General features: G+C 37.8%; 1 protein-coding gene across 1 annotated transcript in view; it reads right to left on the reverse strand.

Moving 5' to 3' along the window:
- Positions 1-5,666: 5,666 nt before the first annotated feature.
- Positions 5,667-16,390, reverse strand: part of LOC307132468 (transmembrane protein 132C) — a 414,322-nt gene continuing 403,598 nt past the window's right edge. The window contains exon 9 of the mRNA XM_079826812.1: positions 5,667-7,293. Within this exon, the coding sequence (XP_079682938.1) occupies positions 6,097-7,293 (1,197 nt within the window). The 3' untranslated portion in view covers positions 5,667-6,096. The remainder of the gene's footprint in view (positions 7,294-16,390) is intronic.

The raw sequence follows: 16,390 nt of genomic DNA on the forward strand, positions 1-16,390 counted from the left end.
TGATAGAGACGCATTCAAATTTAATGGCAGGGAGACTGAACAAAAATAGAGGGGGGAAAAATGTAATTTGTCAGGATACTAGAAAACAAAACTGTCTGTGTGTGTCAGGGAAAGACAGAAGACGCGATCATGTCAGACGGAAACAGGAAAAGAGAGGGGCCTCAGGCAATGAAAGAGGATGTGATTGATATGATACTCCTGATAAAAGAGAGAGCAGGAACGGCAGAGGAGGAGAAACGGGGATTAGAAATGTTGTACACTTTGACTTTATTCAATGCGGTTGCTTTGATTAGGCTTAGACCTGGAGATCAATAATCCAACACTCGCACAGCAACTGTAATTGTGTAGACATGATGCTACTGGTGCGTATTCAACAAATCTGAAAAACAAACGCAGAATAACTAATTACAACAGAGCTCTGTGCAAGACTGGAGAGTTATTAAAAACAGGTTCTGGTGAAGTTGCGTCGCCGTCTTATTCAGGACTCTGAGCAACTTTGCGGTTGTGGGCCGTTAGTTGACCCAAAAATGAAACTTCTTGGGTGAACTATCCTTTCATGTCGTTCGAAACCCGTGGAACCTTTCAGATGTTTGGCTGGATGTTCGTGCTGCACTATACGTTAAAAAGGGAATGAGGATAGATGCTACCAAGCGCTAATCAACAAAAAAAAAGGAGCGAAAAAGCAGACCATACGGTTTGTGTCTTCTGAAGCTGTAGCTCTCCATCATCATGTTTACCTACGTAATTTTCCACGTACAGATCGGGATTTAGGAAAAATAAACTAGGCCAGTGCTCGAATTGAGGGGGGGATCCGGGACCCCCCATAAGGCATCTTCTAGGTTCCCCAATGTCTTATGGGGGGTCCCGGATCCGCCTCAATTTGAGCACTGGCCTAGTTTATTTCTTGTAATTCCGACATGTACTTGGAAAATTACGTTCACACATTTCTATGCCCCTTTCGTGCATACACAACGTTTATAAATAAGGCTTAATTATTTACAATAATTTATATGACTGTATTTTTAGGCTGCTTGTCATTTCTCTTAAAAAAAGTAAACGCCCCTCTAAAGACCGCTAAAGAGCGCATGACGCTGAACTTAAGTGAAAAAATTAATACTAATTAACCCTCACTTGAGTCGGAAGAGAAAGATTCTTGCTGACTTTCTACTGTATTTATCCTCTCCATGTCAGGGCTTTTGTATTCCTTTATGGCTACAGAAATTGCACATATTTAGGTGTACTCATTTTTCATTATTACCATTCTCACATTTTATAAATATTGCGAAGTCATCAAAACTGACTCGTGTCATCAAACCTAATTTTTTTGTGACCAAAAATTTGAAAAATAAATCTAAATGATCGTGCATGACTTAACTATAAGCAACTCAATTTGTCTAGATCTGTAATATTACTTCCCTTGTATAATAAGCTTGTCTAAAATGTTTTAAATTATATTGTATATTCATTATGCATTTTATCCTTTGTGCGAGTCCTCATAGTCTCACAGTCGTGTGGTTTAGTCAGCTTGTTAATACTTTTATGCTGGAACAATTATCCAAATAAATGAACACATACATAAACAGGGAGAAAATAGTGCGATACAACCCGATAGAGAACTCAAATCTGTGTTTACAGAAAACGTGTGGAAAAAAAAGTGTGAACCAGTATTGCATTCTCTTCTTGTGCTCCTTCAACCGACAAAAAACACAAAACAAATGGCTAATTACAGAAACTATAATCTCAATTTAACAATACAAACACCTATTAAATATATTGCCATAATAGTATTATTGTATATATATATTTGTATGGTCCTCGAATGTGTTCAATATGGGACTTTTCACCGTTTGTATTACTCGTCTGTGTTTGCACAGCTTGCATCATTAAGCCAGTAGGTGGCAACAACTAAAGTTACTATATGAGTCTTTATGAGTGAGCTATTGAACTGATTAGTCCAAAAACATTGATTCATTCAAAGAAACAAGTTGCCGAAACTGATCTTTGATGCACATATCTGCTTGACAAATAATTTATGCCACTGCCCACTAACAAGCTATTGTTGTCTGATTTGTTTGGCCTTCAAACACCTTAAAGGAATAGTTCATTTTAAAATGAAAAGGTTCCCGCCTGTGGCCCGAGATGCTAGGATAGGCTCCAACATCCCTTTGACCCTGTAGAGCAGGGGTCGGCAACCTACGGCACCCTGAGGAATAATCACAGAAGCATCTGTTCGATCTGCGCGCTAGCACAGGTTAAAATCTCTCAATTTAATAGCATTTATAGCTCCTAACTAAATAAAACAGGATGTGTGAATATGAGGAATGATTAGCTCAAAATCCATATCCGCATGTAAGTAGAGATGCACCGATTGCAATGTTCTTCTCGCACAGACAGGCATTTTGACATCATTTTGTATGAATTTGACTGTTTAAGCGCAGTAAGCCACTCATTTTGGTACTTGCGACTCACAAGCTATTTGAGATTATTGAGGCTGATTTATACTTGTGCATCGAACCTACGCATAGCTGTATCGTAAGCTTTGCTTAGCACGTATAGCCTACAACGTATACTGACGTGCACCTCTCCAAAAATTTAACAACGCGTCAATTCTACGCAGATTGCAAGGAACTACTATAGTAGTTAATTCGGCTTGTGAAGAGTGAGGCATAATTATACTAAAGGTTAATGATATAAGAAGTCGCTGATAGTGTCGTTACGTGCTAAAGGCATAGGTAAAACGGTAGCAGACAGTGCAAAGAAGCGGACTCAAGAAAGGGGAGGTCCTGTGGGGCATAGTAACGTCCCCTACAGGAGCCCGTCCTGTACCGACTTGTAAGGTCCAGGAGACATTGCAAACCTGCTCCATCTCTTCCATCTCAGATAGGGGTACCAGGAATTTAGAGAATCAGGCAGTTAGGGATCTATTTATCATCATTTTTTTTTATTATTCTCTTTACAACTGTTTTAATTATCCTTGTTTCTATTTTTAATTCTTATTCATGGTATTTTTTATTTCTTATGCATGTTATCACTATTTTAATTAATTTTCTATGTAAAGCACTTTGAATTACCATTGTGTATGAAATGTGCTATATAAATAAACTTGCCTTACTAGTTAAAAAAGAAAAGAAAAAAAAAATCTGCGATAGGAGAGAGTGTGTGTGTGTACATCTGCTATATAACACAATATGTTGCTCAACATACAATCATATTCATTCAAAGTAGTGGTGGGCATGGATTCATTTTTTTAATCTAGATTAATCTCACTGTAATCTTGGAATTAATCTAGATTAAAATGGCTCATTTGAATTCTGCCAAAGGCAGTAAGAATATGTGTGCTTGGATCGCTTTGTCTTTTTGTAGTTTGAATAATAAATAACTTCTGTCCCTTTAAGACCTGACGCGCATTTTCCTACTAATACGCTGTCATGAGGAAAAATGAACACCCGTTCGCTATGTTCAGAGGGTTAACCGGACTGAATGAGGCGGTTGCGTGTCAACTCGCTGTCGGTCGGAGAGGAGAGCGCAGCTGATATCGATACTGTAGAAAATCTCGCCCCCTACAGTGCAACTCGGCTAGGTATACATCCGCGCTAAAATATCAAGGTGAAAGTCATCATAGCTTGCGTAGTATACACACAGCTCCCAACCCAACTTTGAGAATAGATTAACGGCGATATTTTTTTTATCGCCCGATAAGAGTCTCACGTTAACGCAGCATGTTAACGCCGATAATGGCCCACCACTAATTAAAAGTAAAGAAACTGAATGATCTGACCAGTGCTGTTGCCACGCTCACTCCTATTGCGGTCTTTGATTGTTAAATTAGCTGATGATCAATAAAATGCAGCTCATATCTGTTGTTTTCGGTGACGTGAACTACAATAAATTTGCATATATTGCGGGAATTGTAGATCGGATTTATATCCGTTTTGCGGAGATACATTTATGTGCCCAAGTGTAAATGAAATAGTTTTGATAAATCAGATAGCTTTGATTTACACACAGCGTGTGTGTTCTCCAGGTCGTGCTTACCAGGTTGTTCATAAAAGCCAAAATATGCCCAGATGTCAGCTTTTAAAGTAGTAAAGTAGCATTTTAATTACTCACATGTGTCACGCCTTACTCACACGCCTCCCTCTGCCATTGTATGCTACCGCGACACAGCACGTACACGACAGATTACGTCAGAAAATAAACAGTAGGCCTACATTATAATTGGTTATGGTCTATTACTGAACTGATACCGTATCGTCCTCGTCTGCATCGCGATGCATCGTAGAAACGATTAATTTCGACACCCCTAGTCGACGTGGATAAGAACGCAGAAGTATAAATGTAAACTAATGTGTATCCTACGGCGTAGTGGCTACAGTGTAGGTCCAATGCAGAAGTATAAATCTGCCTATAGAGGCTGCTTATATGCTCCACTTATAGATTGCGTGGTGCACACACTTTCGGTGTGAGCCTGAAATCTGAAATCTGTTAAGCCTGAATGACTAATATTATGCACAATTCAAGCACTATTTAACCAGAACGAATCAGAAAAGTTAGTGAGAGGAGGCAGGTGTGTGTCACTTCGCCGTCAGAGAGAAGAGAGCGAGACATTATTGCGGATCGGTGCATCTCTACAAGTTCAAGGAACTTCATTTAAATTACATACATACACCTCTGTTGTCAAGTGCCAGCGATTATCCCTCCGTGTGCCAATGCCATATGTTGCCCACCGCACCTGTAAAAGATAACGTGGTTTGGAGGATGGATGCATGGATGGATGGGATTGATTAAATATACTTTAACCATTTTGGGTGCAGTAAATAAAATGACAAAATTTGTTCTCGGTCTGTCTTAGTTAAACCTGAAATCAGTCAATAACGGATTCTTTATCGCTTCTTTAATTGGTCAGAAGTGCAGAATCTCTTCCTTCACGTCTGGCTCTCAGGCTGTTAATGATTTTCACTGAAGACTGATAGTTTCTCATTAATAAAACTGAAAAGGAAATACCATTGAACACTTGCAAGAAGTATCTACTATAGGTTAATTAGACAATAATTGGCATTTGTGTAGCGAAAGGTTACAATATTTTGGCTTGAAGGATTGCGGTGAAAATGTCACATTAACATGTAGTACAACAATTATAGAATTAATTTGGCCTTTTTCAAGCAAGACTCGTATCATATGCTGCATAAATATTGGCATCTTTGGACCCCCCCCCCCAAATGTTGGAGCTATTGCGAATTAGACTAGATTTGATTGCTTTAATTTTTTTGGAATTTATAATTGATTTAATTTCTTAAACCCAGAAAATGTTCATGGTCAAAAATGACTTGAGCCGAGATTCCTTTAGTACTTTAATAAGGTTCCTATCTAAGTTGAAACAGCTTGTTTATGACGCTTCAAGCAACAAAAGGTTATAACTGAGATTTGGGAAATAAAGTATAATTTAAACAGCCTTGAGGAACTATGTAATTGATTTAGTTAGGCAGTACTGGGCTGAATAACATGTTTACCGCTCAGGCTGAGGAAAAGGTTTCGTGACATTCTTTACCCACAAAAACAGACATGTCAAACTTGGTGACTCAAGGTCTCTTGGTAAATAATTTAAATATATCCAGAATCCAGCAAGCAATACACCGGTCAGAAATAAAACTCGTAAGGCACCAAAATCCAAACCCTTCTATGTGCACTTTATTTACAATGAGTCATTAATATTACAATCCTTAATCTACATGTCACCATCTGCATACAGTCCTGTAGCCTCATAAGTGAGTGCAGAGAAATGGCAAGCCTGGAAATACTGTTTAGTTTTTTTAACTACAAAAGGTGCTAAAATAAAATCATTAAAAAAAAAATGAAGAGAATAGACAACATAATATAAATGAACATACAAAAAAGATTTGATTCATCTTGTTAAAATGCCATAAGTCTGCTGTTCTCGCGGTCTTAGCACGTCAAACCACAAGAACGCAAGACATCCTTTATGTAATGGCTGATGTGTTGTGTTCAGTAAGGTTTATGTAGCCGTTGTTCCCTGGCTCGTACTTGTCTCTATTACAAAGGCAAAAGGGTGAGTTCAGTTCACACACATTGATTCGACTAAGCCACTTCCTTTAAAGCGCTGTCGTTTAGCCTCTCCATGTAGTTTCGTAGTTCCTTAGAGTCGCCAAGCTCAACATCCTGACATACCCACTTAATGTCATCGTCAGGATCGACTCCCAAATGTTCCTTTGCCGGACTGACGCTTTCCACTGGGATGGTGGTGAATGTGGTAAACTTGACACGTTTCCTTTTGGTCGTCGGTGAATCGCCTTTGCTGTCTTTCCCCGTGCAGACTGTAGCGGTGTCGGCTCCTCTGTGCACCTGGCCTTGAACGTTCTTCTGCAAAGAACCGCCGTTGAGAAGGTGGCTCCCTTCTTCTAACCCTCCTAAGCTGGAGTCCATAATGGTGATGTGCTCATCGGTCTGTGGAGACAAACTCACGTGGCTCTCCAGAAGTTCGGCGTCGTTTCCCAGCCACACCCAGTCGTGAGCGTGGTTCATGCTCTCCTGGCCCTCGATTGACATCTCCTTGTGTTGGTACTTGAGAGTGTATGAGATGCAGTTGATGAGGAAGACCAGAATAGCCAAGCAGAAGACGCCTAACAAAGCATACATCCCAATTTCAAGGTCCGTGAGTCCATGAGGTATTTGAATGTCGTCTTCATCCACGTTAGGTCCTCGAGGAAGGTCCACTTGAGCGGGGAAGTCTGAGAAGTCGATTGGAATGCCTGGCAACTGGCTCCCATCGTCTGAGAGCTTGTCTCCACCTGGTCTTCTGATGATGGCCGTTTTGGTCGTGGTGGTGATTCGTCTCATGATACTGTCCTCCATGTCGGAGATGGAGCTTCCATAGTAGTGGTTGTCCATTCCGGTCCTGTCCGGGAGAGATGGGTTCTGTCGGCGGTCACCTGGTCTGTTGTCCATGTCCTCTCCATCCTGGCCGTAGTCGCCCGGCCTCAAGGCGCTTTCGCTGCGACCAAACTTCACACGGATGTTGCAGTTTCCGGCCGCCAGGACACTTCGCCGCTTGAATTTCTGACAGACTTCACATACCGTCATTTCTACGTGCACCAGCAGACCTTGCCCCTCGGCTCGCGCAGAAATTACCGGCCACTGGCCTGCAGCGTCCTGCCGTATGGACACCACATCCTCATCCAGAGAGGTAGCGGTCAGAACAAAGTGCTCAGGGTTGTACAGGTCCAGAGGAGCCATGGAGCCGTCACTGAACTGCAGCCAAGCACTGATCAGTGCCTCCTATAGAGAGAGAAAAGACAAACTGCGTCAGCAACAAATTATGTATTTGTACCATATCAGTGGTTGTATCAATCGATATTTAATTGTGCATTCTCATTTGCTCTGTTTTTACGTTTAGATTACTTTGCCGTCATCTAATGCTCACTTAAAGTTAATCTTTAAAAAAAATTATCATTAGCAGATTTCAAAATTAATACCCATTTTCTTACTGTACATTATAATGTTGTGATGCCTAAATTTGTGTAGCACTTGATTGATTTTAGAAAAATAGTAACATTTTCCTGTCATACATATACTGTATCTCATACAGTACAAGGACACTTTGTGTCATCTTGTTTTTGTCACAGCTGCCATTTCCAAAAGACAGATTTTTTTGTTGTATATGTTGTGTGAGGGTGATTTGTGGTCTCTATAAAGGTAGATCAGAAGAGCCAATCAGATGACGCAAAACTCGCAATAATTTTTCTATGCGCATCTAAATTTGCTTCACTACATTCACCGGTCGGGCAGTTCTACCAGATATTTGAAAAGGACAATACATTTGCAACATCTTTGCGGAGAGTGGAGACATTGTAACGACAGCAACCCTACAGCAATGATCAAGAAACTAGGGCTGTGCGATTTTAGTGAATTTCTTTCCTTCACAGCGGGATGCTTTTGTTCCTCCCTAAAAGCTAAAACTCGACATCCAATGATAGTCATAAAATACAGTCTACTGTTGTTAAACTGCAGGACGTGCTCGATAATAAAAGAGTTATTAAAACTGCATTAAGCAGCAGAAGTGATGCTGTTTCCCAAGCGGCTTTCTGTGTGCTCAGGTTCATGCCTAAATGTTTAAAATACACATAGAAATTTGTCAATATACAATTAACAGTTGGGAATAGATCCATGCTAGGGCTGTAACGATTTGACCAAAAATAAAAACCTCGATTAATTGAACATTTTACCTCAATTACAATTAATGAACGATTATTTAGCTTTTTTTTTTATTTATTTTTTTCAATTTTCCATTTTTTGCCCTAATAAGTTTTTTGAGTAAGTTCCTGATAAGGTTTTTACTGTAAATATTTTCTACTATTAAAGGTGGAATTTTTTTTTCTTATGAAAAAGTACAATTTCTTTGTGATTTTAAAACACTTGAAGGAAACGGTTCACTTTCAGCAGTTATTGTCTATGGGACAGATTTATGCCTGTTGTACATCAGATACAGATACATTAACACAATAGGCCTACATTTCATTTATGTGAATGCATTAATGAGAGAGTGATTGTGTGTGAATTACTCATACCGTCTCTATTCATTATGAAGCTGTGGTTTGTACTTACTTCAAAGGTATTAAAATATATGCCTATACCGTTTGAGTTTCTAAACTACTTTAGTGACTTTACTTTAGTCACAGGACAGCTTTGACACTGCGTTTCTGCGCTGCTCTCTGTGCGCGTAATCTTAACGTGATGTGCGAGCTTCTGTCTTGAGTGTTTGTTTGTCACAATATATCAGGCATTAGTTCAACATAAAACACATCTGATGGTCTAAAATCGCTTTAATGTTCAAATTGGCAGGCCTTAAAACACATACAAATGACAAAGCTTTGTGAGGACGCAGGTGAAAGAGGTCTGCCTTCAGGGCGCGCACACGTTGTCAGAGACATGACACGGCTCGGCTCTCTGTGTCACAGAAAAAAACTGAGCACTGAACGGATACTTTTTCAGTATTGTTGTTTTTGAATAGTGCACAATCGCTTTAAATGTTCAAACTTGCAGGCCTTTAAACGCATGTACTTGACAAACTTTATGAGGATGAAAGTGAAAGCGATCTGGCTTTGGGGCTTGCGCACGCCGTCTGTTTGTGTGTGTGGCAGCGCGTAGGCTATAAGAACGACAATTAACTGACCTGTATAAACTGTGTAAAACATGCAGTTACTATAGTGATTCTGGGCATCTATAAACAAAGATAACTGCTGCTGCATCTCTCTGTGTATGCCTGCAAACTGCACTTGATGATTGATTATTTTTCGATTAATCATACAGCCCCAATCCATGCATTCGGTTTTAAGTGACAGCAGCCTAATATTTCTGCTGCTGTCTGTCATTAATGTCAATGTTAATTTATACAGTGACGACTACGCAGTGTTTTACATTTGATTGCTTTCTGTTGATAAAGACACCTCTTATGCAGAGTTCACACTTGTCAAATCACTGTTCTTTTCACACTGCACGACTATCTGGGGTAGCATTCAGTCACTGCTGTGTTTACACTGCACAATGGCTCGGCGACAGGGGGTTACACATTGCGTGACTTTACAAGAGGAAGAATCGCTGACAACTCTGTCTGGGCCGCAAACTACATTTCAAAACCAAACACATGCAAGAAGCAGTAAGGAAATAAAGCAAGATCACATGTGAGACCAGAGTTCTCCCATGAGAAAGAAATTATTAAAAATGGTGTTTGTGTTCTGGAATTGCAATGTGTTTTAAATAGTTTTTTTTCTTCCTTTTTTGATGACAAGTTACAAAGGAGCGAGAAGCACGTCTGTCATTCATTCATTCAGTGCTTAAATGGCGGCTTCCGGTGCATTGTCGACATTTGTAATGCCGAGGTGAAATGCTACAAATCTGCGGAACTATTTGATGAGACATCACCCAGACGTTGCAACACCCCCACAGCTGAGCAGACAACCACAAAAAATAAATCGCATACATGCAAATGCTTGCCTTGCATTATGATCATTGTATTAAACTTGAGCGTTCAATTAAGCACGTACGTCACCCATATTAGACATATTCAAATCAACTGAGTCAATAGACAGCGCAGGACCAATAATTCAAACCTAATAGCTTATATTATAAACAGATTTCCTCAAATAAAAGTTAGTCCACATAAGTCAGCACGTTAAGGTATTGTTGTTCGTTACCACGGCAACTACTTGTGTCCATGATCGTGCTTCTCATGTATGAAAAGTAACTGCACACATGACGGTCTGCAAAATCGCAAGAAAAGCTTGTCGTGTACTGAAAATTGCTGAAAATCATCCAATATCCTTTTTATGTTTTAGAATAAATTTATCAAAATATCCATAAAAACTAAATTGTATAAAATACTTCTCAGATAAATTTTTTAGAATAAAGTTGAATTGTATTGTATTTAACATAATTGTGTGCATTTGAAATATAGAGATGGGTTCTGTTTTAATGTACCCAAGTGTACCTAAAATAAAAAGTTTAATATACAGTTTTGTGGCTCTTAATTTATTTTTAATTACCCACTTGTAAACGACGTATGTTCACTGTTCTTTTTTATAAATATAGTATTTGTATTAAATCTATATTCATTGAGTTGAATCTCGAATTGAAATCTCGAATCAATATCTCCAATCAAAAATCGAATCTCGAATCGAAAACGAATCGATTTGAGAGCTTGCGAATCGAATTGGAACATCTGAATCGATACCCAGCCCTAATCGCCGATTTAATTTTCAGTCTTTCACATTTCAGTCTTTAACTTTTCACACAGCAGGATTTTGAATCACAGACAGGTCCAGATATTTAGCATGCCAAATAACTCCCCGGCGTTGGCGACGCATTGTCGATTCTCTCAGATCGTGTCTTTGATAATGCACACTGCGTGATTGTCAATCACTGTGAGAGTGAAAATTGGGGTAAAACACGTGCAGTGTGAACTCCGCATAAAGAGGGAATGGAATATGTTGCACATGTTGCTTGCCAATAAATAATGATACTTTTTCCATCTCTTAATTTTTTTATACTTAAAATACATTAAGAATAGTTGGCCTATTGGTGATCGGTATCGGCCAATACTGCTTCCGGTAATTGGTGGTCGGCCCTTGATCAAGGCACCCTTGATGTTTTGAGTAACAAAACTATTAAATCATATCCTATTAAACAATTTAACCATCGTCATTGGTACTAAAATACATTTTTTTAATAAAAATAAAACAAAATAGTTTCATGGCAAATACATGTGTATGACCAGTGGGGTTTTTCAATTCTAAAAGTTCAGTTATATTTTGTTAGTGTGTGAGTATAGTTCTGCTCCCTCACATTGAGATGGAGCCCTAGTCACTGCCTGACTTTACTGCTGTGTCTGACTCCACACAGCAATCCTTTAATGTAGGCCATGAGAACAGAGCGGTCTCTGCTCTACTTGGAGGGTCAGAAGGAGTCAGATTAAAAGATATGAGGAGATAACAGTGCCATTACGGATATGGGGCTGCATATAGGGATTTGCAATACACAAGCGTCTTAAGCTCTTCACTTACCAAGACATCAATGCCCGCTGTCCGTGAATAACACGCTACAAATCCTTCTGTAGGGGAGGGGAATCTCCCAGAGCACTCTAATCATGCAGCGAGACAGCAAATGAGGGAGGTGCTCATGATGATATCTGTAATACTTTAAAAGCATACTGTGAGCTCCAGAAGGATTCTCTAGTGTGTTTATGTGTTCTGGATTTGCAATGTGTTTTAAATAGTTTTTTTTCTTCCTTTTTTTCATGACCTTTTTTTCTATATATAATGGCCAGCATTCTTGGAGATGGACTTATTTAATTGGTATTCATTAGTGCAAAGCTGCTGCATGTTGTTTTGATATAAAGCAAACGTTCGATTAAAAGACATTTTTCTCTTATTTGTTGAATATTTCCTTTTAAAAATCTACTGTGTGGCAGTAAATGGTACATTTTGAATCTGTGACATTTCCGCAACAGAAAATAAGTTTTAGCCTACTGAAAGAGTAAAAAAAATAATAATTTGAATACCATATTGCCCGGAACATATGTCTTGTTTTTTGTAATGATCTGAAATGTGCTGCAAACTTATACCATATTGCAAAGCAACTTGCATTATGCACGCAAAATAAGACACAAAGCACTCATATTTGGATTCGTTCTAAATGAGAGTGGTGCATGAACCCAAGTTTATTTGTGTAGCACATTTCTTACGCGCTGGTAGCTTCCGTTTCGCTTTAAATAAATTTGTTTAGGCTTAGCATTTATAATGAATGGCACTATAATTTGTTTTACACAGTTTTTATTCCTGTTCTGTTCTGAATACTGTTAAATTTAAGATTTGATGTGTAGTGAAGGGAACTAAAATACATGTTAATAGTGTTTGTGAACATATAATGTTTTATTTACTGGTATTTTTAATTATTTATGAATGTAATAATTTATCACTAGTACAGCAATGCAGCTTATCTGTTATTTTGTTGTTTTTTTCAGTTACACTGTTTTAAGGCGCCCTTGCTACAGAGTAATTATACATTTTAGTACAGAGTAATATTAATTAACTGCATGTACTTACTGTAGAATTAGGATTGGTTTAGGCTTGGTTGCATGTAATTATGCATATAGTTGCTATATTCTAACATGTAACAAGGACAATGTAAACACTTTTGGTCCCACTTTATATTAAGTGTCTTTCTCACTTTATGAAATTTAATTTAATAATTTGATACAATGCACTTATTGTGTGTTTTCTTTCTTTAATTACATGTATAATTACACTTTTGACCCTTTTCTTCCACCTTAACTCACCTTTAAAGGGTTAGTTCACCCAAAAATGAAAATTCTGTCATTAATTCCTCACCCTCATGTTGTTCCAAACCTGTAAGACCTTCGTTCATCTTCGAAACACAAATTAAGATCCGAGATCTCTCAGGCCCCTCCATAGACAGCGATTTAATGACCACTTTCAAGGCCCAGAAAAGTAGTAAAGACATTAAAATAGCCCATGTGACTCCAGTGGTTCAACCTTAATTTTATGAAGCGATGAGAATACTTTTTGTGCGCAAAAAGCAAACAAAAATAACTATTTTATTCAACAATTTCTTCCATTGGCCAGCTCATGCGTCAGCATCACACGTATGCATTGTTGTGCTCACGTGAACAGCGTTGGCCAATGGTGAGCCGCCGTTCTGACATAGAACTCGGAAGCTCTGCACTGTATTTACAGTGTAAACTACGTAGGAGACTGGCACAGATGAGAAGAAATTGTTGAATGAAATCATTTTTGTGCACAAAAAGTATTCTAATCATTTCATAACATTAAGGTTGAACCACTGGAGTCACATGGACTATTTTAACGATGTCTTTACTACATTTCTGGGCCTTGAAAGTGGTCATTGTGTTGCTGTCTATGTGAGGTCAGAAAGCTCTTGGATTTCATCAAGAATATTTCCATTTGTGTTCCGAAGATGAAAGAAGGTCTTACGGGTTTGGAACGACATGAGGGTGAGCATTTAATGACAGAATTTTCATTTTTGGGGGAAATAACCCTTTAAACCTACCCATACGCCAAACCTCCCCGTATACACCCAAATAGCGTTTTGTCACACAATATGAACACAAAAAGTACATTGTACTTATTTTTTGATGTTAGTACATTGTAGTTAAAGATACCTAATATAATGTGTGACCAATTATTTAACTACCTCATGTCACATACATAAAAATGTTTTTTGAGTTGCATCTCGTGTTAATTTGAGAAAGGGTATTTAGTGTGCACTACTGATTGTAGCAGAGTTGCTGCCTATGTAGAGTGTTCCAAATCAGTCATTTATGAGGTTCCATTTCAGCTATGGGCATTTTAAGCACATTTTACATGGTGCACACCATCTGTGTTTTCAGTTCATTTTCAATAGGAGACTGTGGCGGGCTGCAGATTGGGGACGGCGCTGAACACCATGAAAGATAACCGTTACAGCTCGTTGTTCACGTGTGGAAAAGTAGCTGTACACATGAGAGATGGCTTGCTAACTACCACACACAGCATAAAATGCCCTTTAGGATACTGCCTTTGTTGGAAACAAATAGGCTTTTAACCCGAGCCGTTCAGTTTTAGTGGTAATTCTGCATAAAATATGAAGATGAATACAATTCTCTTTGTATGTTTCCAATATCCTGTTGACTTGCTTGAAATGTATGTTCTTATTTCTGGTTCTAAATTTGTATCGTCACACCAGGTTCCACAGGAATTAACAGACTATTAAAGCATGTAAAATACACAAACACATCGAAAGGATTGGGCTAACAGTGCTGCACTTCTGCTAAACTGAGGTGTGTCGTTTTGATTAAGACTGTCAACTAGAAGATAATTATATTGAGTCCAGGTACTGAGGCACTGCACATTCACCACCTCCTCAGAGTCCATTAACAAAGCCATAATTAAGTATGACAGCTGTAACCATAGGCAACCATAGTTACTTTCCTCCCTGGGTTATACATCACACTTGTGTAACAAATGACCAGTGTAGAAAAACGCTCCTTTTAATAGGCTGTTATAGAAAGAGGGGATTGCTGAGAGAGTTTTGAATGTGGTGTTATATAATAGGCAACTTTTAGTGAATGCAAGTGGAGCATTTTCCAAGAAGTGTTTCCAGAGAAACGCACACCAAACTGTTTTCCAAGAGATCAAAGCTTACTGAATCTTAGAAAGGAATGTCAAGCTATTGTTGATCATTAATATATACAGTTTGTGAATTCACATTAACTAATAAATAGATGGCATTGAGTGTGTGATTTTAGTGTTGAATTGCAGTATTTAACAACTATATTTTAAAATGTACAAGTTAAGCTGGATGATAATCAGATGCAAAATAATATTTTATAATCTACTATCTGAATCTACCTGTATAATGTATTGATAATCTAAAAGTGTTACATATATTGCAAATAAATTAAGAAAAGGTCATTATTCCTCATACAGTTTATGGGAACTAATGATTCATCAAAATACCTGCTTGTGCTGATGTGAACAATTTAAGCAATGGCCTAATTGTTCCTAGTCTTTCTATATGGTGGATATTTACAGATTTACAATCCATAAAAACAAACTTCTCTAAACTACATATATCTAAACATAAAAAAACTGTTACTATATATGTTATGAGTGAAATCTTAAGGTCCATCCACACTGAGAATGATAACTATTAAAAATAACTATATTAGCATCGTTCTGTTTATTATTAACGTGCGTTGGAGGTCGTCTGCCACTTTAAATGCTTTAGCCCTTTAAATCAGGATGGATTCTGATTGGCTGTCAATAATTGTATTGTTTGTCAGTTAAAAAAAAATCATTCTGAAGTGTTTCTCTGTGCTGTGCTGTTATCGTTGTAGTTGTGATGTGGAGTCTGCTATTTTTTTATATTTAGAATTATTTTTTTAAACTATATCTTGTGTGTGAACGGGCCTTCAGATTGTGATCCGTCCTGAAGTTTAGCTTATGCTCAGATTCAGAGAAAACATTTAAAAAAATCGAATACAGTAAATCAAAACCTGGAAACTAATTTAAATACAGAATGCACAAGCGGAGCACTGAGAGAAACTTAATTGTACATAAACACTGAATATTGTGTTGACTTAAAGGCACAATATGTAAGGCACAATATATTTTAATCCAATGGCACAATTGGATTAAAACATCCAAAAACCACTAGAAAAATGTTCTATATTTTGTTTACTTGTGGGCTTACATTATCCCAAATATTTCCAAGAATGTTTAAATCCAGATAAATAAGCAATTTTAATCAGGACACGTGTCTGTGTGTTCCCTATCAAATGGTTTTATTTTGTAGAAACCATCGAAACACCAAAGACGATTTAATTTATTATATGTGACCCTGGACCACAAAATCAGTCATAACCCATACGGATATATTTGTGGCAGTAACCAACAATACATTGTATGAGTCAAAATTATCGATTTTTCTTTTATGCCAAAAATCATTAGAATATTAAGTAAAGATCATGTTCCATGAAGATATTTTGTAAATTTCCTACCGTATATCAAAAATATATTATTAGTAATATGCATTGTTAAGGACTTTAAAGTTTTTTGGACAACTTTAAAGGCAATTTTCTCAATATTTAGACTTTTTTGCACCCTCAGATTCCAGATTTTCAAATAGATAAATCTCAATTTCAAAAATATTGACCCTTATGACTGGTTTTGTGGTTCAAGGTCACATATCATTAAGCATCATTAAATTACACCTTTGTTTTGAAAAGGTGACCTCTAGTGGCTAAACACTACATATTGTGCCGTTAACAGGAAATAATACAAACAGATACAGAAAAGAT

Source organism: Gobio gobio (assembly GCF_949357685.1).
Source record: "Gobio gobio genome assembly, chromosome: 10".
In the NCBI taxonomy this organism is placed as follows: Eukaryota; Metazoa; Chordata; class Actinopteri; order Cypriniformes; family Gobionidae; genus Gobio; species Gobio gobio.